The 25,972-nt window shown below is 36.4% G+C and overlaps 3 protein-coding genes across 10 annotated transcripts; 1 reads left to right on the top strand and 2 right to left on the bottom strand.

Annotated features, from left to right (window-relative positions):
* Positions 1–2,353: 2,353 nt before the first annotated feature.
* LOC103708359 (hydroxyproline O-galactosyltransferase HPGT1-like) lies at positions 2,354–10,234 on the bottom strand. Of its 4 annotated transcripts, XM_008793252.3 has the most exons (12): positions 9,890–10,231; positions 9,648–9,711; positions 9,213–9,262; positions 8,921–9,114; positions 8,056–8,119; positions 7,902–7,974; positions 6,270–6,393; positions 5,647–5,734; positions 5,494–5,544; positions 3,244–3,315; positions 2,996–3,108; positions 2,354–2,742 (listed from the first exon to the last, which is right to left on the bottom strand). In XM_008793252.3, the coding sequence occupies exons 1-12, from the start codon at positions 10,000–10,002 to the stop codon at positions 2,720–2,722; spliced, it is 1,029 nt and encodes a 342-aa protein (XP_008791474.2). In that variant the 5' UTR covers positions 10,003–10,231; the 3' UTR covers positions 2,354–2,719. The 4 variants fall into 4 exon arrangements, with proteins under 4 accessions (XP_008791474.2, XP_038987117.1, XP_026660935.2 ...); XM_039131189.1 differs by lacking the exons at positions 2,354–2,742; positions 2,996–3,108 and adding an exon at positions 5,081–5,181 and having other exon boundaries at positions 9,890–10,234; XM_026805134.2 differs by lacking the exons at positions 2,354–2,742; positions 2,996–3,108; positions 3,244–3,315 and adding exons at positions 3,322–4,845; positions 5,081–5,181 and having other exon boundaries at positions 9,890–10,234.
* Positions 10,235–14,808: 4,574 nt separating this feature from the next.
* Positions 14,809–17,686, bottom strand: LOC103708360. Its single transcript, XM_008793253.4, has 3 exons — positions 17,122–17,686; positions 15,289–15,404; positions 14,809–15,068 (listed from the first exon to the last, which is right to left on the bottom strand). The coding sequence occupies exons 1-2, from the start codon at positions 17,523–17,525 to the stop codon at positions 15,299–15,301; spliced, it is 510 nt and encodes a 169-aa protein (XP_008791475.2). The 5' UTR covers positions 17,526–17,686; the 3' UTR covers positions 14,809–15,068; positions 15,289–15,298.
* Positions 17,687–19,240: 1,554 nt separating this feature from the next.
* LOC103708380 (cytochrome B5-like protein) lies at positions 19,241–23,514 on the top strand. Of its 5 annotated transcripts, none has more exons than XM_017843104.3 (9): positions 19,242–19,537; positions 19,634–19,692; positions 19,795–19,904; positions 20,282–20,337; positions 20,491–20,585; positions 20,666–20,703; positions 21,952–22,029; positions 22,125–22,216; positions 23,221–23,514. In XM_017843104.3, exons 5-9 carry the CDS (start codon positions 20,507–20,509, stop codon positions 23,285–23,287), a joined length of 354 nt encoding a protein of 117 aa, XP_017698593.2. In that variant the 5' UTR covers positions 19,242–19,537; positions 19,634–19,692; positions 19,795–19,904; positions 20,282–20,337; positions 20,491–20,506; the 3' UTR covers positions 23,288–23,514. The 5 variants fall into 5 exon arrangements, with proteins under 5 accessions (XP_017698594.2, XP_017698593.2, XP_017698592.2 ...); XM_017843103.3 differs by having other exon boundaries at positions 19,781–19,904; XM_039131188.1 differs by having other exon boundaries at positions 19,634–19,904.
* Positions 23,515–25,972: the final 2,458 nt, after the last annotated feature.

The raw sequence follows: 25,972 nt of genomic DNA, 5'->3' as shown, positions 1-25,972 counted from the left end.
GCCCCTGCCCGAACTCGATGTGATACACCCCTACAGGTCCCTGAAAATGTTAGCAGCGAACGGGATTAAAACTTAATTCTATAAATTATAATAGATGGAAATAAAAATAGCATCCAGTCAATCTCAAAATTGATGATATATAGCGAGGCGAAATTATACTCTACATCACATGCACCATGCCAATTATGCATCTTGTTTTCTATGGGCCTCATTCATTATGCACTCGTTCTGAATTGTTGTTTGCTCATCTTATCACGATTTGTTCTTGTAATGCACTATCGGCATGGTGCAGGATACAATTTCTCTATAGCAAGACCACGGTCTGATGTTTGGTTGCTATTTTTAAACTTTCCTTAGAACTGTGGTGATTAGTGATTACCCCATTCTAATGCTAGTTACCCAAATAGATTACTGCAGAATATGCAGAATCACTGCATCCATTATCTCCAGCCCTAACCCTGATGATTGTTATCATTGGCCTTGCATTCGTATCAACCACAATGCCTTATTTCTGAGATTATTTGAAGAGCATGTCCATCGACATCGCCATCGCCATCCTTGACATGGTTTTTACCTGAGGATTGCATCAACAGTGCATGGAATCTGCTTAAAATCTTTCTAATAATTCTAATGAAGATAGATGACAAGCTTGTTTTCATTGCATGTTATATTTTGCCATTGTATATTCTTAATACACTACCACATCTTAAGGACAGATTGGGCTCCAATCAGTATCTTAAGCACATTTTGTTGCATCAACGGCCATTCAAGAAGATAATGTGTGCTGGATGCGGGGAGATATTCTGCCATCTAAACTTAATGGGTTGGTAATGGCATATGCTGCTTATGGATTGGGTTTTGCAAGAGTTTATAAGTCTGAGTGTTCTCTCTTTCAATGTACCAAAAAAAAAAAAACACCGCCATATCTTTTTACGGTATGCGTCATCTGAAATTATGAGGATCCCGGAAAATTTGTTGTGATTTGGACATGAATCTAAATTGAATTCGAAATAGGATGACCATGTTATGTATATATATTCTCATCAAGTTAGGTTCAACTGCATGCAATAGAATGATATGGATATGCGCAAGGTTTTATGAGCTTAATATTTGCTTTTCTTCAAAGGGTTCAACAGGGGATCCAGTAATGGACAAATATGTTGCCTCAGTGCTTGGTAAAGGTACGAAACCATCTCCAAATTCCATTGTCAAAATAGAGATTATAGTTAAAGAACTTGTAGCAATTATAATTAGCCATCCATTTGAATCAGTCAGCCCAGTGCCGCTTGTGTAACAATAAATACAATTTGTTTTCATTTTCACTGTCAAGTCTTAACTGTTGTTAGCTCTTTTGCTCAAACAATTATAAATAGTTGATATGGATTAAATTGTTAATCATTTATCCAATATGCTTTGCTGCACGTTGGGACTGCATAATCAGGATATGTTATCCCTCCTACAAACTTATCTTCTTGGCATCCCTCTTTTGCCTCAAATTTTTCACCTCCCTTCCTCCACCACCTGAATTTTTTGGATGTATCCATACTAGGAAGGTATGACATATCTGATTTACCAACAAAAAAAAAAATGCATAGGATTAGAATCTTAATAGCAGAAAACTTTTACCTAGGGTAACATATCTGCCCAAAATCACATCTGCTTCCTAGGATCTTCCTTCAAATATTTAGGAAATTTGAAGTGGCTTGTGCAAATGCGTATGAAACGTTTTTGTCCTCATATACGGGCATCAATGGGCACGCACTTAGCTCACGCATCCAACGAGCTGTTTGTATGCAATCATAAAGGTCGGCTATTGTTGTTATTGCACTAAAATGGTGTCAAATGGTGTCTCGTTCACTAGATATTTCAAAGCATGACAAGATGAATATTATTATTATTTTTTAGGCACAGACTAATCAACTTGGGAAAGGAGCCTTGAGAATATCCCCAACACCGCCTAACCATCCAGTATCCATAAATGACTACAGATTGAACCTTGCAAACAGAATGATCTGCTTCAATGTTCTTTGGATTCAGGTTCAGCTTATACCAAAATTCTGACCAATATCCATCCCGATGTCACCCCTATCAGTTGCCAAAATCACCATCCTTGGCATTTATTTTGTTTTTATCACCGTGCCTATTGCTGCCACCAATCAGGTTAAAAAAGGGGAAAGATGGCATCTGACAGCAGTGCTGGCAAAGGGGGTTTTGCAAATTCTGAAACAATCCTAGTGATTTCGGGAACACTAATAGTAAGAACCACCCACACAACTAAAATAAATGCACCTTAAGAATCAAGTCTTGTAACTCGATTTTCTAATGACAAATTTTTTAAAACTTCAATCTGAACTTGCATAAAAAATGATTTTCCTCTAATCCTTTCAATTGCGTGACGTAAAATTGATTCCTCAACAAAAGAATGTTGTGCTAACAATTAATGACAAAATCATACATATATATATATATATATATATAAAACAGTGGGAAACCTGTCAATTCTCTCAATTCCAGAAGAATCTCCATATTGCATCCTGTTATCGGGCCACCAGCTCTTCTTCGACACAAGATGTCATCTTTCTAGTAAAGTCAATCTAGATGACGAGGATTTCCCGTCAGAGACTTGTTGCCCATTGCTTTCAACTAGTGATGCAGACCGGATGCTCAAACCCGAGGGCCCTTGGCATGATTTGTAAACTTCTCTACCGTAAACACATCATCACAGAGCTGCACATATGGCTCCTGAAAAGTGGAGTGTCACAAACTCCATCAATGGGTGAGAATGCCTTGCTACTGAAGGCAGCAGAAAGTGAAAGCTAAAGCATTAGTTGGGACATGAAAATCATGACACATATATGTTGAAATATGTATGGTAAGAGGTCCCCAAGATATGTAAAACCAAGCCCAAGACTAGCACATATAAGTTTACAAGGAAATTAAATCCACAATAATGACATTATCAAATTATTAGTGATTTGCAGGGTAAGAGAGTAACCTGAGGACCATGATGAGCAGCAAAATTTTCCTTCATTGACATGCTTCACATGAAGCCCAATCATCCATGAACCAGCACTAACATCATCATGGGCATATGTACGAAGAATATATCTTTTGCTCAAAACACAAGAAATGGTCATATTAGTAATACATTAACTTTTCATCAACAGAATATGATCTCATGTAATGCTTTCCCAATTATTCATTGAGTGAAACAGAAGCTAGAAAGTGGCAAAATCTACTCACCTATTTATGGAAATAAACTGTGCTAAAGCTCTGGATATGACAAAAATTTCACCAGAAGCATGACGAAAATATCTGTTAAATGAGGGAGGAAAAACAACAAGACATGAGCTCAGAGGGCTATCAGAATCCATATATGGAATGCAAAAAACTGTATTATTGAGTACAACTTCATTGTTCATTTCTGCCAATCTACGTTGGAATGGGTAAGGTTGAGATCAGATTTGCATAAATGAGATCTAGTGACTTAAGAACCAGAATTTATTTCAATAAGTCGGAAACATTTATTAATAAGGAGGAAGTTGTATGAAAATAAGGTCCTCAAAGAAATCATGGAGTAACATCAAACGGTATTGTTATGGAAAAAGGAAGACAACAAGCAAAAAAGAAGATATCAAGGGAGAGAAATATATACGCATAATAGCTTTAAAAATTGATATATGCTTCTTTTCAGTTTTACACTTAGTAGCAGGAATCATCTACCTAAGATAGCACACCTGCTTCAGAAACTTACAGAATCTCAGACCTTCGCTGCCTCCTGATTCTGGCATCCAAGATTTAACTTTTGATAATATGTTAAAATCAACTCGCTTAATTCCCTCTCCCCCTCCTTGAGAAATAAAATAGAGATGCTACTGCCTGGATTTGAACCTTACCTCTCCCATGCGGAGAGGGGTGTCAAATGGCTTAGATAAGCCTTGTTGGCAATTCGACCAGAATCATGTTCCAATTAATTTGTACCTTTGACAATGAGCTGCAAAGAACTCCAGGAGACCTTCACTCACAACAATCACCAAACTACTTGAAGTGGTTTTCACCATCTAGTATGCATTTTACGAGCATGAATAATTGTTTTTTTAAGAAAAGAAATTGCTAAATGATGTGATATATAGGGGGTGTAGATTTTTCTTTGGGTTTGCTTCAAGTCATAAAGACCTGGATGAACCAACTATATATGGCTGATGTCTTGTAGCTCATATAAGAACTGAAAACCACAGGCCAGTGGTTTCTAGAACAAATCTTTAGGTAAAAAATTCAATTCCACAAATGAAGATCGATGAAGGCCCACTAAAATTTCGCATATCAAGCCTGTTCCCAGGCCCTTAATGGCCATGAATTTAAAACAGAAGCTTAAAAATTACCAGAAAAATGAAAAATCCTGCCAACCAAGTTTGGGCCTAGTTTGTCTATTACCTGATATATTGACACCATTAACAATGTCAAAAAAACATGTGAGTGTATCTCTTCTCTTCATAGTATTCAACCAAAGTATCAAATAGAATACCAAAATTCAAATAACTCTTGAGCGAACTTTCCCTATTATTTTTTTTCGTGTTCCTGCCGACCAAGGTTGGGCCTAGTTTGACTACAAGCCAGCCTGACACATTTATATACCATTAACATTGTCAAAAAAAACATGTGTGTGGATCTCTTCTCTTCATACTATTCAACCAAAGTATCAAATAAAACACCAAAAATTAAATAACTCTTGAGTGAACTTTCCCTATTATTGTCATGTTCCAAATGTTCACTGGAAATTGTCCAATCGCTCCTTCAATTCTTTTTTATTGTTTAACCACTTTGTCTCCTCTAACAAGATCAGCACTGAAAAAAATCACAAATAATTAACATTCTTCTTCAGTTACCTGACATGATGTCATTCAAATGCAGCAGGTAAGAGTTACTCTATAATGACACCCTGATGCCCCTAAACTAGCATTGATCCAAGATATTACAATATACTCATCATGAACATCATAATTCCTCAAAAAGGAAAAAAATACAGAAATGGAGATAAGACAATCAACATGATAAATCTGAGAAACCTACTAACGGCTACCTGTGGTAAGCATTACAGATGTAATGTGACCCATTTCTGTCTACGAGTCTATGCTTTTCAGCAGTTTCATTCTAGGCAATATGCAATTCGGGCTGTATTTTCTGTAAGTTGCATGCAACCAAGCCAGAAGTAAATGGTCACAGTGAGTCAAAAAATTAAAAGAAAAATCATCTAGTAATATTTTCGAAAATCCATACACTGCCATAAGGTTGTGGAGGGTTCAAATTATGATAGAAAACCCCTTCTTAAAGTTTCTGTGTTGAAGTAATAAACCAAGCTAGGAGCAATTACCAAATTAACCAAGATAACTAAACCACCAAAAGATCATCAAAGAAGATGCTCAACACTTGCAAATTATCCCAAAGATGCTAACGATTATTTAAAACATAAAGGGAAAGTGAAATATCACTCACGATTTTCCATCGCCAAATTTCCACCAGTCTGGTTCATACCATTTATGGTTCCTACATCAGCATTTGATAAATATTAAAAAAACAAAAAAAAACTTCCTTTTAATAGTCATAATGAAGAAAAAGTACCAAAGACTCAAAAATTTAACTACTCACGACTGAGAGAAAACTTCGCCAGATTTCATGCACCCAATGTAAACACGGGGCTTATCCAAGTGAGTTGCAAGCATTGCTCCCAAAGCATCTAGAAAGAAAAAAGTGTTATTCAGATATATTCTAAAATATATCAGGATGCGCATATGCCTATACGTGCATTCCTATAGTGCGCCATAAATTGATGAAAACAGTACATGATATTAATATGCTAAAAAGCTACTTTAAGCATGTCTATCGTTATCAGCACAAAGTCTGTCAATATTATGATCATCAGGGAACACTAGGAAAATAATTTATAGCACATATATATGCACAAGTTTCTATATCACCTTAGAACTCAACCAAGATAGACTAATTTATTACTTTATTAATATCCACATAAGGTGTTAACTTTTCATGATTTTATTACAACACATGGCAATTTTGATCTTGGTATGAGGTTCCTCAAACAGAAGAAAATTAGCTGCACAGCAAGTAAATTTAAGGTTCGACCTAATTTTCAGTAATTATAGACATGATATAGGTAGGCATCAGTTAGATGAACTGAAATATTATCACAGAGTATTGACATAAACCATAATGCCAGTGTAAGTCATGTAGCACTTGTTAAGATCAGTTCTTACCAATGTTTACATAAACGTCATCCTTAACCTTAGCATAGAACTCAGCATCCCAGGCATCTGCAGCATGAGCGAAAAACAGCTTTGTCTTTTTTGGACATTCTTCTGATGTTTCAATATGATTATCCTGTTGGAAATTAAAGTATAAGCCAGTTTGAACCATCCAGAGAAATCGACATAAGTATATCATAGTGGATTTGTGGAAAATTTTCACTAAATAATCTCTTCGTTAAACGAACAACTTTCTAGCCCACAGCCTTCTCCAACTTGTCAAACAAATAACCACAACATAAACTGAAGCTCAACCAACTACATCATATTACATATGTCTTCAGACCACAGATTCAAGGTGTGTCTAGTAAGAATGGATAAAAGCAAAAGGTGGCAAATGATTTGATTTCTTGACAAGTTCAAGGGCTTAAAAGGATTATCACAAAGTTATGATACACAGAGTAAGAAATGGGAAAACAAGAAAAGAAAATAGTTAACAATAAGGAGATCCAGTAAACAAAACCATGTGAAAAGAATAGCTCCTATTAAATAAGAAAATGGAAGATCAAAGAATTCCTGCTACAATTATTTGGATAAACAACACGCTGCAGTCACCATAAGATCCATTTGCAAGCATGTGGCCACAAATAGACCATCACCCTTTTGCGATAATGATGTGCTTCTCTAGTGTTGTCTATCTGCTAAACACTATCATGTCTCATCATCTATTTATTGAAGCTGCTAAATTATCCTCCACAACCCTGATTGACAGTACTGTCCATCTCTTTGCGTGTCTCAAAGCAGATAGCCCAACCACTCAACAATCACTGATTTCTTTGATATAAGCATGCACCACACCAGTTGGTTAATTAGTATGTTTGATGGTTGCATTTTGTATTTTCAACCTTAATAAACAATAAAAATATTCAGACCAAAGGCTCTCAGAAGTCCATCAAGTAAGTTATTGGTGAATAGTCTGTGTTTCTGTCAAAATTAATTTCAAGGATGGCTTGGAAGTAATTGGATTGTGTTTGAGCTTGTGCTGGTTATTAAAATAGTGAACTTGAGCCTCACTTGATCTGCTTGAACTTGGATTCTATACAACTGAGTTACTCTAGAAAAATAGCTTGGTTCAATATTCATAATAGATATGTCCTTATTGTTGGTTTTGTTCTCCCATAAAAAACAATCACTATAAAAATTTTTACAGGCTTAAAAGACAGAAGTTATATTATAGTTTAAAGAGGTGTAGCTCTGCACACAATAAACTGTTCTAATTCATTTATAGGACTGTTAGCACAAATATGAGGATGATAATAAAATCTTTATCTCTTTCCCACAGAAGTAGTAAAGAGATGGCATAATATAACTCTCATGGCATATCTTCATGTTTTTTGTTGTCTCCGTCAATCTAGATATCTTGGTTTTGTACCAAAAAAAAAAAAAATCTAGAGATCTCGGTCAAAACATCCTCATGCTGAACGCCATTTAATTCCATTGAAAAGGACAGATGATAGAAAGAAAAATTTAAACAGGTAAATTGCAAGCAGCTTGAAGGAACAAACAAACAAATAAGAATATGCAAGAAAAGAATAATAATCAAAAAAATTGTGAAGGAAGTGTCAAAAGATCAAACAAACATACAAGAATCAAGAAGTCCTTGGTATGCCTATTTTCATCATCAATTGCCCTGTCAAAACTGTCTCCTCTATTTGCACTGCAAGTCAGCACGAATCCATCAGAAAAAAGATTCCCATAGAACCTTTCTAATGTGTTATTTCAAGCCATTAAATAAGACCTTCTTCCTATCACAAATCGTATGAGGACACCTCTCTCTTCTTTCAACCTTTTCAATGCTGGACCTGTACAAAGTCAAAAGATCATGCATGGCACATGATTTGGCAAAATAGCTAACTTTTAGCAATCATACATTGGTTTAGCATTTAAAAAGCTCTTAATGCTTCTCGAAATCTGTGGGTCATATCAAATTATATATTTCAATTTATAGTACTGAAATCAATATATTTTACATACAAATCAAACAACAAATAGTTTTTCAATAGTAATACAATGTGTGGAAGTGATTATGCTCTTTCCTGTTAACTGGATTAACCCAAGAATGTCAACAAAACCTCAAGAGACTGACAGCAAATTGGCAGTAAGCAGTAAATTACTGCTCGATCTGTTTGCGGGACTTTCTCTTGACGGGCCAAGGCTGGAGGTGGTGGTAGTTGTAACATGCAAGTTATTATATCCACATCAGAGCACCACAACATGAATGCAGCAACAACTAGAAATGTATGGATGAGAGAAAAATTTGAATTTACGGAGGTATGAGCATAAACTTTTTTTATTTGTGGGAAAACGGCATCAAATACGATATGTGATCCAAAATACAGTTTAGTTCGACATAGACCTCCCATGTTCTCGTAGTTCAGCTCACGAAAAATGACTACCAAACAATATCATAGCGCACAAAGGTGATTTATCACATTACTAATATAAATGGATTCACAGTAAAACAATAATAGATTTTCACACAACTAACCCAACTCTTGAATCAAGCAGAGTCTTTTTATAATAATTATTTTTAAATATAGGTAACGCAAAGAGTTCTATTTATTTCATAGAGAATCTCAACATAATAGGGGCAAGCACCATACCAGTTCGAAGCCACGACCTTCGGATCGCATCCCTATTGTTCTTGTGCCCAAATTCTGTGATGATTCCTATAACAACCATCAGCCTTTTCCTAGTAGTAGTTCCATTTGTCTTGGAAGAGTAACTCCCAACAAAGCCTTCATGCCTTGCCGCAGCCAGCTCCATCTCAAGCGCAGCTAATCTCTTATGTTGGTACCTGAATTAGAATATCTACAGTTAAGCCCTATGTAGAAATTCAAAAGATTCAGCTCTGATCTCATTCAACCAGAAAATTCGCATATAAACGCGAATTACCTGCATTCTACTACCTTCAGCGTATCATCAACTGATATAGCGGACTGCCCCTGAAACAGAACCAAGAAGCTCACATCTCTTCAAAGTTCTTACACACCACGCAAGAAAAACAACAGCCCAAGCTCGAAAGTTGACTTCAATGATACTTGAACGACACGCTTTTTTTAGGAGACAAGATGTAAAAATTTACAATTTAAACAATTCGCGTGAAAAAAGAGCATCGAGAACTGGATAACATACCCAAAATTAGAAATTTGCTTCGATCACTCGTAAGATCATACCGTTGTACAAGAATCCATGGAAAAAATCAAAATTCAATCCCAACTTGCGTCAAGAAGAGCATCAAGAATCTAATATACTCCCCGAAGCCCCAATCGGATCGAAAGCAGAAAGAGACACGAACACAAAAATCTCAAGAAAAATCAAAAAGAATACCTGTCCGGTCCTCCGATCGAGCTCTTTGATGAGATAAACCCTATTTTCCGCATCCTGCCATAGACTAATACCAAGAAAGAAAAAGCTTCAACATTGCGCTTAAATTAGAATAACTGCCAGTAGTTCATGAAACACAGGCTCGCAATTCGAATTCTAGCGATCGAGAACAGAAAAACAAAAAAAATCCATTCAACCGTAAAGGAAGAAGAATATAGATGAACGGAGGGAGACAGGAGTCTCACCGCCCGGCGACGTAGAAGGAGGCCATGGTGGCAAACATTGCGAGCATCACCGAGGAGATCCGAGAACGGAGCACCAACCCCGGCAGGCGGTGGCTCGATCCTCGACTCTGCATCTTTTCTTCCTCCCTCCCTCGATCGAAGCGAAGACCCAACAATCCTCACAACATTCCCCCCCGATTCTGAGATTAGATCTAATGGAGACCGAGAGAGAGAGAGAGGTTAGTCGACGGAAAAGAACGACGTCTTAACCGATCTCGGCGTCGAACACAGGGAATGCAAGATTCATAGAGGGGGCAGAGGAGAAATCGACTTATTTGAATGTATAGGGCTCGTTTGGTTAGCGGAAAAAAAAAAATTGTGGTCAACGAAGAGAGATTAAAGAAAGGAGATTGAAAAATTATTTTCCTATGAAAATATAAAATTATTTTTTATGAGCAAAAAATTATTTCATTTTTATTTTTTTAAAAAAAACTTTTCAACATTAAAATCCTAATTTTTATTAAAAGTATAATAAAAATTACATATAACTTTTCTAGAAAAGTGGATGGTCAATCAAACATAATAAGCACTCTGAAAATCTGTCACTTTTTTTATTATCAACCAAACATGCCAAAAGTACTTTCCCACACATCCTCTTTCTAGAAATCTAATTTTCAGAAATTATATTCCTAGAAGGAAAAGGAATTGGGGTTAGGGTTGACTTATTAAGCATTTAAGCCCCATGTGATTTTGCCGGAAGAGATTGCATGTTATAACTGCCTGTATCTTGTACCATAAAAAAAATGTTTGTATTTTTTTACCAAATGGGAGAATTAGAGTCAAAGTTTAGTATGGTACAGCCAGTCAAAATAGTTTAAGCTTGACATGGATGCGCTTCGCCTTTTCCCTTCCTCGAAAAAAAAGAGAGAAAAAAGTTTAGTTTAGGTTGCATCTAAAAGAATAATTGATCTTCTTTCATGATATTGATCATTGGATAGTATCCCGCACAACTCCCAAAACATTCTGAATATTTCACTCATCTACTTGCATAGATCTCGAAGCAGCTGTTGCACGATCCAATAATTAATTTGTGCGAAAAAAAGATGAATTATTTCTTCGTGCAAAAATTACAACCCCTATCCTCGTCGGAGAGAATGTAATTTTGCACTCTCATATGTTACCTGTTTCATTTGGAATGTGTATTTGGGGCTTAATAGAGGGCATTCATTAGCCATTAGAAACTCTGCGTTGCTTTTAGCTAGCTGAGCCAATCCAGGCCGATGCATATGATGCCAATATGGGTTTGATGAGGGTTTAAAACCATTCGTAATGATATATATTTGGTCCAAAATGGAAGTACTCGAAAGGTCATAGCTAAGAGTTCCAAGGTGATTGTCCACCAGTCAACTTAAAGCTCCTTACGTTCCTTGGATGTTGAAACTTTCACGTCACTTTAAACTATGAGAAATTGATATCCTTACAATGCTGACGAAAGGTTGAAATCCATACAGGTGACAAACTCATTTGCTTTCTGGCCAACAATACCAAAAGATTTAAAAACCATGCTATAGTTTGTAAGTTTATAAATTTTCTAGCTTCAGTATTTGTACTACATTTGATGTATCCATTTTATCTAAATCTTTGCAAAACTTTTCATCATTCTCAACTTTGATATCAGGATTGTATGAAGGTCTTGAATAAGCTGATTTGGAATACATAGTTGCAACAAGTTGAGCGTTGGGGATCTGGATGCAAGTTGGCCAACATATTGATAAGTATTTGTACCACAGCTTGTGATCTGGTGGATTGACGGCTGCGATCATCACGAACAGCATCTTTGTTGTTTCTCTCCAAACAGCAACTCTCCAGCCCAACTGCTATTCAGTGATTGCGTTGCACTACAGATGGTGGTGAGGATGAGTCCCATAATTCTTGCATCTCAGGTACAGAGTTTCATGGCTCAATTGGACTCAATTGTGTCTAATGCCGTGATGCCGCCGAAGTTGGCTCCAGTGTTGGGTCTAAATTTTGTGCCCAGTTGCATGGGCTATATTGGCAAAAATTTGTTGTCATCTGGGATGTTTCAGATGAGTTACAGAAACTAGCGCCACAGACTGGTGAGAGAACCTATGAAACAAATGGTTCATGGATGATTCCTATATACCTAAGAACAAATTCGCGAGGTCATGAATTGGGCCATTTGGTTCACGGGAAAAGTAGGCGGAAGTAGAGTCAATGGGAAAATGGAGAGATGCCTCATGTTTAGCTGGAGTTTTCGAAAAAAAGAGATAATTCCTATAAGAATAAGATTTTCACATTTTATAGAAGAAAAAAAAGAAAGAAAACATGTAGAATTTGGAAAAATCCAATTCCAACCAGCTGAAAATTAAGATAATTTTTTTTTCAAAATATTCTTAAGCTTTTAGATGGAATGGATAAGGTTTTTTTTCTTTATTAAAAACATAACATGTATTTTATAAAACTTTTTTTAAAAAGTAAATGCTCAACCAAACAAAAGTCACTGTGAAAAATGTCAATTTTTCATGGTCAACCAAACATGCAAAAACCATTTTTTCAGATATCAACTTTTTAGAAAAAAATATTTCAGAAAGAATTTTTTTTTTCTACAAACCAATTGAGTCCTGATATGCCTCAATCTATAAAGCAAGCACATTGCAGATTCGCCATCAAGGGCATTGCATATCATACAACAAGGACTTGTGTGCTAGTGTTCAAGGCCTTTTAACTTTGGACAAGAATGATCTTCAAGCAAAGTCAGTTGTAGCTATGTCCCTTGACTTCTGACTCGTTTGGGTGAGGCCTGTGGACCTCATTTTTATCTCACCAGTCACCAGATTGGCAGTAGCAAGATTAACCATTCTAAAATAATTCTTACAGCCCAAGAATGTTAGCTCCTGTCAAAGTGGTCGACATCTCAGTAGGTGTAAACTTTCAAAGTTAGTACGCACCCGTGCCTGAATGAATGACAAATTGTGCTTCTCCTTGCCTAACTGATGCCCATAAGTTAACTTTTCCACCCATTGGCAATTTGGCATGATTTCATATGGATTAACTGCTATCATTTAATGTACCGGGGGGGGGGGGGGGGGGGGGGGGGGGAACTGCTATCATTTAAACTCCACTCCATGATCCAGAAAGATCAAACAAAACAAAAATTTGAATGCTATCCGGCAAATACAATTGTAAGTGACAAAATAGCAACTTATGATAATGATATGATGCTTAGAAATATCTAATTTACATACTAACACCATGCTTATATTAAAATTTTTATCAAAAAATAACAACGTTAATTGAAACACAAATAACTACAATATAGATTGCTACAGTATATGGCCATGTGGGTTAAGTTCATAAGTCGAGCTTTTCTTAATCAAGAATTTTCACATTTTGTCAAGCCTCCTTGGGTTCATATTTGTTATCAGTATAGGTATATTAAGGATTTCTTCTATGTGCTATATCACGTTTTCATAAGCTAACTCTGTAGATACACTCATCAGTTGTCACTAGAAGCCTTCTTTATGCATGGATAAACATTTATTGCTATCAGAAGTTGCACACCAATTTGAGCTTTCTCAAAAATGTTTAATCCTATTTCCGATCTTTTAAAGACCTATTTTTTTCTGCTGGCGATAATGAATTCATGTATCTGAGTATCTCCATCACAAAAATTGGGCGACTTCAGTATGAAAATTATAAGACAGTTTGCTTCTCTTAATTTTTTTATCAAAACAGGGTCTTAATTGATGCATTGCTGTGATCAATTAGGTAAAATTTTTCATCTCATGGGAAGCTCTTCCTTTTCTGTCTGAGAAATTGGTGGAGTATGATTGCCCACAGAAACTACTGAAAAACTGAGGGATCTCTGTTTGGGGACCTTGTCAAGGTGTATTGATCCTATACTTCAAATGCAGAAATCCAGTCTACAAATCTTCAGTGAAGTTGTTAAATTTCCAGTTCCCACTGTTGATGACATCCAACCCCAGATTTCATGAGAAAAAAGGAGGTGCCACAAATACAGTAAAGCTGCATCTTTTCTAGTAGTTTGAAATCAAACCACTCTCTCCATCCAGATCAGATGATCAAGCGACTGCCTGCACCACGGACATGAAGTGGGATAGGAATACTGATATGGCATTTCTCTTGCTTGTGTATTTATAAGGCTTGCTCAGGATTTTGTGGTAACCCATGCTGCGTAATATTTCATACCACCCTGATGTTTTCTCGAAAATTGCTGGCTGGGTGTGCATGTACACAAGACTTTCTGCATTGTTTTGTTCTTCTGCACTTGCATACATTGATTTGGTTCTTTCAGATTGCCGGCAGGTAGCTCTTCTTATGAATTGACTGAGGTAGAGCTCAGCTCTCCAATGCCTAGAATTTCCAATAAAACAGGAAGTGTGTCTCATGAGCCTTTTTCCTTTTCAAACTGAGCTGGGTGTCTTATTTTCTGATCCAAGTGGTGATACCAGGGATCTGCCCCATCTTCAGATGCAGTTCATGTACTATGCATGCCAAATGTGATGTTCCTAAGCACAGTAGCAAAGTCCTAAGTGAAGTAACTAAAGGACAAGGCATCTACTCCTGTAAATATCAACAATCCAGTCATCCAACTGTATGGTTTCAGGTAGAACTAACAAATTATGCTGTTTGCAAGCTGTCAGGCATCCACAACCCTTCATTTTATCCATGGTTATGAGGATTCTGTGACAGATCTCTGACCTGCTAAAAATCCTTTTTGAATATTTCCAACTAAATTTTCAGGTGGAAACCATGTTGATGGTGAAATGCTATCAATACGAAATTATTTAATTCTACACAATTAGATGGGGACCAAACTTGACCCAGCAAATGTGCATCAGGCATTATTTGAGAAATGTACATAATTGCATTTTATAATGAGGATTTCACTTTCCAGGGGGGAAAAAAAGAAGAGGATTTGGATTGAATGCTTGGTGTACATTGTGAAACTATTTCGAAACTAACTACTATTGAAGTATATAGAAGTTCTTCTGAGAGGACATATACATAGAACAAATATATATAAGTTTTTCTGAGAGGACATATACATAGAAGTAGGAACATACACTCAAAACAGCCCAAAATCTTGATGAATTCAAGTCCTTGCTTGACATGCAAGGAGATCCGCACATACATCAATGACCCTGTGGAAAGATTTCTGCGAAGAAAGTGATCTTAGCAATTATAAAGCATATTATATGTACATACACATACATACACACACGCACATACACAGCACATTGATACTTTAGAAGAAAGCAATTAAATAAAAAAAAGAAAAAGAATCACTAGTTCAGAGGCAAAGTCCTTTCTTCTATGATCCCCAAAAGGATATAAAATGACATCTACAGATTCGAAAAGATTATTCTTGTGCCTACCATCTTGTTTTCATGGTCCACCAAGTATTGCATTCTCAATGTCCTCTCTACTCAATGCATAGCTAAATCTCCTCTCCACATCCTTCTCAAGATCTCCAGGTCCACTCTTCAGGTACCTGTGATGTCCACTCAATGCATCAGACAATGATTCCATCACAACAGGCTCGATAGTCAGGTTAAATTGAAGTCAATGTATGCTATTGCAATTGAAAAATCTAACAAAAAAAAATGAATTATCTGGCCGGATCAAAACATGCTCTGACATTACAAACCAACTACAATAAAAATTTTCAATGCCACGAACCAAAAGGAACAATATATCGTCAATTCACATAATATTTCTGTCAAGCATATTTTCTCTATAGCTTTGACTTGACACACATGATGTTCAAACATTTAAAATTAGCAGAGACGCATTCAACAGAATTTGCAAATATCTTAGAGAAAAGTAGCATTCCTTTCATTTTGATTGTGAAGGACATGGCACTCCACAGTGAGCTCTTGAAGAGTCTTGGTTCAATTACCAGATACATTCTAGTTCACGGCTGCAAAGAATAAGTTTGCCTACATTTATATGTTAACAGAACAGTTCAGAAACAGCATGAATTAAGACTAACACATAAAAGACAATATCTCCAGTGCCCTTAAATTGCCAAAGTGTCCTGGCAGCAACAACCGTCCTCCTCTTCAGTACAGGATGCAGGTCTACAGAGATCTCAAGCTAGATAATTCATTCAAGTAGGAGATATCTAAATAAACCTAGAAATCAACACCAGTTAATAAAGTTGTCAATTATTGTACAGCAACCCACAAGCTTCATAAAAAACAACCCATTTCTAAAAATGTCCATCCTAGTTACATTACACACTGTCATCTTTTTTCTGAAACTAATGCTATGTGCCCAACACCTTAAGTTAGCAAAAAATAGGACCCAAATTAAATTGTCTCACAAAATTCTCTGAGGTGACTACTCTTGTCAGCACATGAGGTGCACAAGACAATTCCTGAGCATATTTCAGCCACCTCCCCCTAATTTGCTGGCTATGTCTTCACCTCTCTTTCTGTCTTTCATCCATGTAACAGACTGAAGGCAGCAAACATAAAATACAGGTTACCTCATGTGCATCAATTTCACTTGTGGTCTGTAACCATACATAGTTCCACTAAACCAGAAGAGATCGAGATATACACATGTCAAATGATGAAAACATATAACAGTCACAAACTATAACAAAATCTACAGGTTACCTCATGTACATCCATTTCAATTGTCGTCATGTATCCATAATCCATATATTGTTCCACTAAACCAGAAGAGATCAAGAAATACATATGCTAAATGATGAAAAGAGATAACAATCACAAACAACAACTTTCAAATTATAAAAATCACATCATTCACATGAAATTGTATCCATGCCGGAATTGAATCAAAAGTAAACATCTTTTTAAGCAAACCAACACAAACTTTCCATCTCAAACTGCTAAAATCGATCAGAACTCGATAAATACTACTACAATTCAAACCACCAAATAACAAATGACACTATTATGTTACAGCCATAAACAACTTCTGACATATAAGACCTCATCTTCTAAAAGTTGTACATTACAGATCTCATTCACATGCACATGTATCTATGCGCCAACCAAATCAAAAGTAATCATTTTTTTCAGCAAATCAACACAAAATTTCCATCTTTAACAATCTCAAACGTCAAAAATCATTAAGAACTCGCCAATTACTAAAGATTCAACACCATAAGAATTCAAATCACCAAACAACAAACATCACTAGCTTAAATTCAAGGAAAGGAATCCTTTTTACGGGACCTTATGTAGAGATCGGTGACATCGAGGGAGAGTTGGGCATGCCAGTTGTCCTTCTCCACGAACCACACCGCCCGGTCCTCGCGGCTCTGGTAGAACCCTAAATTCTTCAGCCACGCCTCTATACAGGGGAGGCTGTGGGAGTAGAGCGGCTTCTTCCTGTCCGGGAGCTTCCTGAGCCACTCCTCCTCGGTGGGGGAGAGCTCCGCCGAGGCTTTCGAGGAGACTAGGATTCCTCTCTTCCTCCTCCTAAGGGAGAGACCTAGAGTTTGGGGACGAAAAGGGTATTTCGAGAAAGGGGGCGAGCAGAAGGCGAGAAGCCGATCGGGAGTCGCGGGGAGGGAGGGACGCAAAGAGGTAAAGAGGCAAGCGCTTGCGACGGAATTCGGCGTCGAAATTGCCGGCATTTTGCTCGTATAATTCTTCCTTCCTTCCTTGATACTTTTTTTTCTCCAGTTACTTGGAGCAAGAGCTGAACAAGTAGCGGCCGGGAGGAAGCCCTCTTCGCAAAGGGGATGATATCGAGAATATTTGCAGTTCAGTTTCTTCAAGCACAGATGAATACTTGCACCTGCTGAAATAGTCACGCCACATGTTACTCCTATCCCTAATCAACTATAATTTCTGAAGTTATATAAAAAGAACTATGTTTTTTTCTTTTTGTTGCATGACTATGTTTTTCAACATTTCTACTTTCCTAACAATCATTACCATAATTTTTCTTAGATTTTCTTTTTGGGTACATACTTAGATATTTAAATCCGGCTGAAGTTCCATTAAAAAAGATTTTGATATTGTTCGATTTTGAGAAGGACTCTAAGAAAAAAAAAACTCTATTTAAATCTGGATTTTCATGATTCTATAAATAAAAAGGATGTTTCGCTCCTTGTAAAATTAAAATTCATATTGGTTTGCTGGTTGTGGCAAAGTTTAACTTTCTCTATATTAAAAACATGATATCTTCTATTATATATAAACGATTATTTCTCAACCTTTCAATTTATAAAATAATTTTGATTAGATTTTAAAATTTAAATCATGCTAATTTTCTATTAAAAAAATCTTTGATATAGCTAAACTTTAAGGAGTTGTCCAAAGAGAACTCTTATTAATTTGGGATTTTATACACCATAGAATCTGCATATCCTCCAAAGTCCAAATTTACAGTGTTTTATTTATTAATTAAAATTTCAAAATATTTAACTTAAAAAATAATATATCAAATAAATATCAAACGATTTTATTGAAAAGGTATGTTTTATGCTCAAAATAGTTATTTATTCTATATCTAAAATCTTTAGTAGTAGACATACACATAACTATATGCATTATAACTATTATCTATCGAAATAATAAGACCATAAGTTATGGCTATAATTTTTAAAATATTTTTTATTGATGTCATTTTTGTTCATAAAACAAAGAAGACTAGCATAAATTATTGGTTTAAACTAGGAATAGCTTATCATAGATTCTTGTTGGAGTAGTTTCGTGAGATATCTCTAACGAGATTTTTTTTTGTAATAATTATACCTAGCATGAATACGCTAGATCAGCATAACTCCGATGATTATATGGTTTGACAAGCATTATTATAAACCTCATATCTATTTTGTTTTTGAGTCACATGGTAATCATAGATAGTGTCAATACTAATCTTTATCAAAATTAAAGATAAGTCAAGCCTAATTTTGAGTTTTTGTTTTTTCAAAAAAAAAAAACGAGAGAGATTTGTAAGACCCTTATCTAATTTAATAAAGCAGTAGAATTTGTGATGGTATAGGTGGGACTCGAACTTCACTAATCTAATTAATTGGCACCTCTGATCTTGAGCTTTAGTTAGAAAACCGGAAAGAAGCCAAATTTGAGTAGGCCAAGCTTAATCAAGTCCAATCCAATTGCTTTGCAAATTTGTATATTGTGTACTCATAATTCGTGTAATTGCTGAGGTCAATGTGACGGGCCAGTTTGCTGTTAGGAACCGAAAAGCAAATCCCAGAGTGAACAATGCTGTCGTCCGGCCCGGAGGTAGAAAGTGGATAAGATTACGATCCGCTGTTCCGTTCGCTACTACTTTTTTTACGGATGACCGCAAAAGATGAAGGCCGGCCCGGGACCAGGGAGAGCAACTCCTCCCCTGTTTCGGTACCCACGCCGCCAGTTAACGGCTTAGTCGAACCTCTACCTTTTCCAAATAAGAGACTAACGGACTTCGACATTCTAATGACGGACGTTATGTAAAACGGTGTTCTCGACTGAAACACCGGTCGGCTACGAAACCATCCCGTCCGGAAGCTCCAAACCCGTCTCCCAGTTCTTAGGCCATTAAAACCCTCAACCCTCGATTAAAAGCCGCACCCACAGAGACGATTTCCTCGGTGGATCCGGCGGCGATTAGCTTCGATCTTCGCGACTTCTGGTACGTTCATTCTTCGATCCTCTCTTGGTACAGTTCCGTTCTATTAGATGTTTCGATCATGTGAAATTAGTTCAAAAAAATGAATGAGAATCTCAGGACTTGTGAAGAGTCGTGAAGAGATTGGGGACTCGGAGGAAAACATCATCGCAGTAGAGGTATAGGAGATCAAGTATTCAAAGTGTTCTCCTTGGATGAGGGACCTTCTGATTTAGTACTTCGATTTGATGCCTGATTTGCGCGTAGTTTCTCCGTTCTAGATTTAGCGCTTGACAGGAGGAATATCGCGGGGATTTTGGAAGAAAATGAATGCGTTCAAAAAAGAGAGAAAATAAAAGCAAGAAATAGAACAATCAGTTGCATCAGCCTGGTATGAGATTTTGTTCAGAACAACTGCAACTTGGAATTCCTTCATGATATATAGAACAGCCATTTGCATCGGGACTATCTAGTCATGAGAATAACATTATCAAGTGATGTCATTTTAGATACATCCTGTTGGAAATTGTTCTGGTTTCTGTTGAATACTCTGATAAAGTATTCGTTTTGGCAAGTAACAGTAACATTCTTAAAGAAACTTACCAAGATCTACCTTCATTCTGGCAACACCCTTTCCAGTGAAACCTTCTTTTCATTAGATACAATTCTGTTCTATTTAGTGGGTTGTGATTTGAAGACATGGAGAATTAATAGGTGAAGAAGTTCTTCTGATTAACAATGCAATTTGTGGTTCATTTTTTGACATAGATCACAATCAACAGAAGATTTTCTTGCAGTTATTGATCGAGTAAAGTCTGTTCCTGGTATTTCTTTCTTTACTTCTTTTGTAACTCAATGTTTAATTGTCTAATAATATCTGTTTCTATTATTTCTTTCTTTTACTTCTTTTGTAACTCAATGTTTAATTGTTTAATTATATAGTCATGGATCACTTCGTTCAATTCATTGTTCAATAGGGGAATCTTGATTTGAATGGAGATGATTGTCATGACAATAGTTGTACTTATTGTACTCGGAGCTCTTTTTATCATCCCAAGATCAAAAAATAATGGTAGCATTACTCACATCCTTAATCTTTGAGCAATGTATGCTACAATCATGTCATTTATCCACCTTATTCTATCCATGTAGGTAAAACTAAAGGAACTCGTCCAAGTGTGACGTCAAAGGTACATTATTTGAACGCACAATTACCGGTTTGTTGGATATTTATGTTTTATTATTTCTTTTGCTTGAGATACACTTTGCTAGAAATGTTGAACAACTTCAGTACTCAGAAGAATGTCTAGTTTGTATTTTCAAAAACAATTAAGACTTACAGTGTGATATATATTACTAAAATTTAACTAGTTCTCTAATGGCAGGTATACAATTAGAAATTTTCTTTAATTTCCTCTCTGTCCAAACTTTATCTGCATCCATTAACTGAGTTTCTTTTCTGTGAAAGCAGGACTGTCTATCATTTTGGCATGTTTTTTCTTAATTTGATGGATTCATAAATTATGATCTTCGTGTATCTTCTATAACCTGTGAAGACAGGCCAGAGAAAAGGAAAAATTGAATCCCTATAACCACATTTTGAGAGCATAAATCAGTGATTAAGAATATTCATGAGATATGCTAGTAAAACCTTTAGCAATGACAGAATACAACAGAAGGAATGGAAGCAGGAAGTAACTGAGTGAATCTAGTTCCCAATTTCCCACTCATGCAATTGATGTGTCTGATCCAGTCTGCTAGGCACTTGGATGATGTGTCAGCATTGAATGGGATTTGATTCTCTAAGACTGTTCTCGATCTTCTATCCTGCTATGATCATGTCAAAGCTTAATCCCTGCAATAAATGCAAGTGCATGCCTGTTAAGCCAATCCAAGTTGTCCCATTCTGTTCAAGTTTTGATGGCCATGCCATATGGAAAACATAAAAAAGGTTAGGTCTAAAGTATCCAAACCACGGGAATGGAGGCCTGTAAATATACCAACCTGTCCAGTTGCCAAGTAGTTGTGCTGCTATTCTGCCTTTGCACCATTGGTTAGGCATGTTATAATATCTATTGTTTTCCATATCTAACTTTTGACAATTGTATCTCTTCAAATTTTATTCTCAATTTGTCAGCTAAATTTATTTGTGAGCAACATAAAAATCTAAACAATGAGGGCTTTCAATCTTCGAACTACGTGCCAGTTCCACATGGCATTTATGACACAAAATATATGAAGGCATTGATACTTTATTCGGATCATTGTGCACTAGATTGATACATCTCGTACACAGGAAAAGGGAAGCTTTTCTTGTACATCCTTTTCTTTTGCATGTGTGTGCTGTTTGTATAATGTAGTACTCATCTAGTTACAAATTAGAATTTGCCTGTTATTTAGTTCGTGAGCAATTCTTTTCTTGATGTTTTGTTGCTTAGACATTGAAAACTTACACAAAGGAAGAGGTCTGTCTGCATAATAAGAGAGATGATTGTTGGATCATTATCAAAGGAAAGGTTCTATAACGTATTTCTTATCCATACTATTTTTCTTAAGTTTTGTGATAGGAAAATACTCTGCTTCATGAAGCAATATTTTGCTCTTTGTGTAGGTCTATGATGTCACTCCATATGTGGAGGAACATCCAGGTGGTGATGCTATGCTAAACAATGCTGGAGGTGATTCAACAGAGGGATTTTACGGGTCTGTACATGTTATAGGAACTTACAGCCATAGTTTTGCTTTGTTTATAAAAAAAGAAACTTTTAATTGTAAGTTAATTTTTGATTAATGGCACTTTGCAGCATGATCTTCTTTCCTGCTTTCTTTGCTTGCATTTTATCATGGAAAAATTTCTTTGCTCCAATTCTGATAATGGAAATCTAGAAAATTTTAAGAATTTGATCATATCATACTTACGAACTTTCATCAATATATCTGCTACATCTATTACTTGCTCTGTATTTCCATTCGTTTGTCTCCAGCCAGCAGCTGACCTGTTTCAAGTCCCGCCTGTATTTTTGTCTCAGTTCATCTGAATAGTAGGATAAATGCTGAGTATGTTGACCGGGCCGGATAAAAACATGAGTGCTGAGTTCAATTTTTGATCAGATGTCATCAAGCTGTTCACTCTTTGCCTCAGTTTAACATTTTCAAAACTCAGGACTTTCCCTTCTCTATTAATTTGATTGTCTTAAAAGAGAGGGCTTTGTAAGATTTGGATTATATTTTGCTTCACAATCCATCATGGAACATGCTTGGCTATTGATATATAGAAAATAGCTTTGGATCTAAAGCAGGCTTTTTCTGTTAATTAGCAACCCATAATCTCATTTATAATTTGTCATGGAGATAATTTAGTTATAGCTGAATGGTTGGGAAATCACTTTTTCATGGGATCTGATTGACCCATGCTACTGCTCTAGATGGCAAGAAACTTAACACTACCTTAATTTTATTTTATTTTGTCATTACATGTCAATACATTACTTGTTTCTAGAAAATTTCATATGATCCACCCTCTCTCTTTCTCTCTCTGACACACACACAATGCACATGTGCACCGCATGCACCTCCCTTTCCCTCTCTAAAAGACTAATCATGCAATGCTTAAGACTTTTTACATATTCTGTGTTTCCACTTGTTTCCCTGTAAATTTTCACTCTGGTGCTCCTGGGCTTTTAATTTTCTCTTTGCTGGTTCCACAGGCCACAACATGCTACTCGTGTGTTTGACATGGTTGATGAGTTCTGTATTGGGGACTTGAAGCCCTGAAGTTGAAGTAATCGGAACTCTGAAATTTTGCTTAGAAATTCAACAAGCGCTGTAACAAATGCCTTTGAAAGTATTGCAGTCCTAGAGTTTCTAATCTAGTTTAGCTAGCTGATAGACAATGCTATGTTCTCTGTAGTACTACTATGTGCTTTATAGAATTATGGTGACCTGTGGGAAAGCAGTTCTTCAATATACCTATTATGCTGATTTGAGCAACTTTGTCATCATTGTTGGTTACTATTTCAAAAGATATGTTGAGAATTAACAAATTACTTGCAATTTTCGTGCTAACTTAAAAGTCTTGCCAAGGAAAACTGTTGAACTTTGTTCAAGTCTTTTGCTTTTCTTTATATATCACTTCATTTTTATAACAACATAGGATCCTTCTGTTCTAATTTTGGAAAGATGAGAGAGTGAAAACAGAGAAAGAATTTTAGAATACAAAGGAGAATGTCATGATGCAAAAAAATTTGGAACAACTCATTGGCGACAGACGACAAATGTTATGGATACAGTTGCTTTTGACTGAAGGAGATAAAAGATGTTTCGAGCAAAGATATAAAAGATGCCTATGCAGCAGTTGTGTAGAGAAGTAGTTTGAAATTTACATACAGATTTTCTTTTGATTATGAAGCCTCCTCATTTTTTTTTCTTGCCATGTGTGGGATTTACCATGACATTAATGGTCACTGTTTTATTAATATTTCTTGGACTGAATTTATGTTATAGTTCAAAGATGTTGAATTCCACAAAAGGTTTCGATTCTGCCAGCCCATCTACTGTTGAGCAATCATTTCTGGAACATGCTTCTGTCAAAAGAGGAATATATGATGCATTCTTGGATTTCTTTATCCCTATTTGATCTAGTTGGCTGGTAATGATCCAAGTCCTGTATCTACTTGAGTTCCCAGGCAACTGCATGTTAAATTAGTGTACATGATGCCTTATAGGGTTGAATGGACACCTAATTCCCCATCGACAATACATTATGAAATATATCTAGTAAACTTTTGAAACCATATTATGATTGGCTGAAAGTTTTTTTGTTTTCAATAGATATATATGATTGGCAGAAAGTTGAAATTAATTCTCCTTTTCCTGTTCCTAACTTGAACATCCCCATAACAATCAAACCCACCAAAACCAACCCTACAACTCCACCAACAAATGCTGCCCCTCAAATCCACCACTTCTCTTTTCCTTGTTTCATCACCAAAGGATGGTCTGCCTCAATCTTGCACTCTTTTGTCGTAGAATTCAACCCTTTTGGCAATGCAGCTCTCGGAGCTTTTATCAGATGCATCATAAGCTGAGCTCCATGTCTTGGAGCTTCAGGGAAACCCTTTTTTGGGCCCGTAGGTTTGCCCAGTTGGCTGGCTGGGCTACAAGTTTAATGTGGGTCGAATGGCGCAAACGGGTTGGGCTCTGTGAAGGCAGGCTCAATCCCGGTGTTCGCTACATTCGTCCGAATTGCACGAATCATGGTGCCATGGCATGGGCTACGATGTGCAATTGACCATGATCAAAGTGATAGAATTGTTCTAGAGGGGAATTCAATCACTATGATTTCATGGATCAAATGGCATGACTCTTCAATGCAATTTTACCCAATCACATTTCTCCTTGGAAATGAAACATTAAAGCAATATTCAAGATGATTTCCTACTCATGCGCGCGTGCGCGCACACAAATTACAAAAAAAAAAATAAAAAAATCTAATTGATAGCTACTTTTATTAATGGTATCTTCAATGTTCAAAATTCCACTTCCTTCCTAGCACGAGCATTGCACATGCCACTTAAGAAACAAAAATAAAGAAAGGGGGGAAGGGGAGAGAAGAGAAAGGAGTCAAACTCCCATATCCGAGTGAAAGTTGCAGCATGGGAGTCTGAATTATACTAGTAGAGATCTTGCAGAACAAATGTGTGCTTAGAACTTAAGTTTTTTTTTGGGGGGGTACATCGATAGCCTACACCAAACGGATATGAATACAGCTAATAAAATCAGAAAAACTCAAGTTTCTATAGCTGTTGTTTCACTTCTCAGAAAATTCTAACTGAAATACTTTACAATATTTTTTTTTGAGCAAATAGATAATTGAATTCAAAAAGGTACATGTCCTCATTAACCATTCCTTTACGTGTACCCGGAATCTCTATTGAGACTTGATAGGAAGGGGCAGGGATAAACCCTAGTTTACAATTTTTGAGCCTTGCAGCACTTCAGCGGCTTCCCCCCAACCCCCGGGGACCCAAATGGACCGAACCCGCACTACGTGTGCAAGTTAGATCAGGACATATAGATATAAATAATGGGAATACGACAGATGCAAGGCTGTTCTTAATCATGCAGAATTAAACTCTCTAAACTAGTATCAGAACTGAGTCGGTTGTACTTGGATCGTAAGTCCCAAAAAGTCTAAAACTTTCACATGCAAAGACTCGACCGATTTTATTCTCTGATTTTGTGCTTTAAATATTATCTCGTATAGACTGTAAAGCTAATGACAACAGACTTATTTTAGACTATAGGATATCGTGAGTCATTTTAATATACGATATTAAATCAGAAGAATGGTACTTAGGAAGTAGGCTTTGGGTATTTCGTAGCTGGTCCATTCAAAAGAATATATTTCCTATCAGGATGCTCGAGTTAGGTGCTAAACTGCGTTGAAAAGCAGCAAAA

Source organism: Phoenix dactylifera, chromosome 11 (genome assembly GCF_009389715.1).
Source record: "Phoenix dactylifera cultivar Barhee BC4 chromosome 11, palm_55x_up_171113_PBpolish2nd_filt_p, whole genome shotgun sequence".
Taxonomy (NCBI): domain Eukaryota; kingdom Viridiplantae; phylum Streptophyta; class Magnoliopsida; order Arecales; family Arecaceae; genus Phoenix; species Phoenix dactylifera.
Note: the sequence above shows the minus strand (reverse complement) of the source record. Positions and strands in the feature narration are given on the sequence as shown.

What these genes read in the sequence shown, in the direction of transcription:
- LOC103708359 (XM_008793252.3), bottom strand. Translation starts at nt 10,002, where the DNA reads ATGCAGAGTCGAGGATCGAGCCACCGCCTGCCGGGGTTGGTGCTCCGT. An exon ending in CTGAAGGTAGTAGAATGCAG is followed by an intron (nt 9,115 to 9,212) that starts GTAATTCGCGTT and finishes ATTCTAATTCAG; the next exon opens with GTACCAACATAAGAGATTAG. An exon ending in CTGCTCATCATGGTCCTCAG is followed by an intron (nt 2,743 to 2,995) that starts GTTACTCTCTTA and finishes TCCACTTTTCAG; the next exon opens with GAGCCATATGTGCAGCTCTG.
- LOC103708360 (XM_008793253.4), bottom strand. Translation starts at nt 17,525, where the DNA reads ATGCCGGCAATTTCGACGCCGAATTCCGTCGCAAGCGCTTGCCTCTTT. An exon ending in GTCACCGATCTCTACATAAG is followed by an intron (nt 15,405 to 17,121) that starts GTCCCGTAAAAA and finishes TGGACATCACAG; the next exon opens with GTACCTGAAGAGTGGACCTG.
- LOC103708380 (XM_017843105.3), top strand. Translation starts at nt 20,507, where the DNA reads ATGGAGATGATTGTCATGACAATAGTTGTACTTATTGTACTCGGAGCT. An exon ending in CCCAAGATCAAAAAATAATG is followed by an intron (nt 20,586 to 20,665) that starts GTAGCATTACTC and finishes CTATCCATGTAG; the next exon opens with GTAAAACTAAAGGAACTCGT. An exon ending in GTCCAAGTGTGACGTCAAAG is followed by an intron (nt 20,704 to 21,951) that starts GTACATTATTTG and finishes TTTGTTGCTTAG; the next exon opens with ACATTGAAAACTTACACAAA.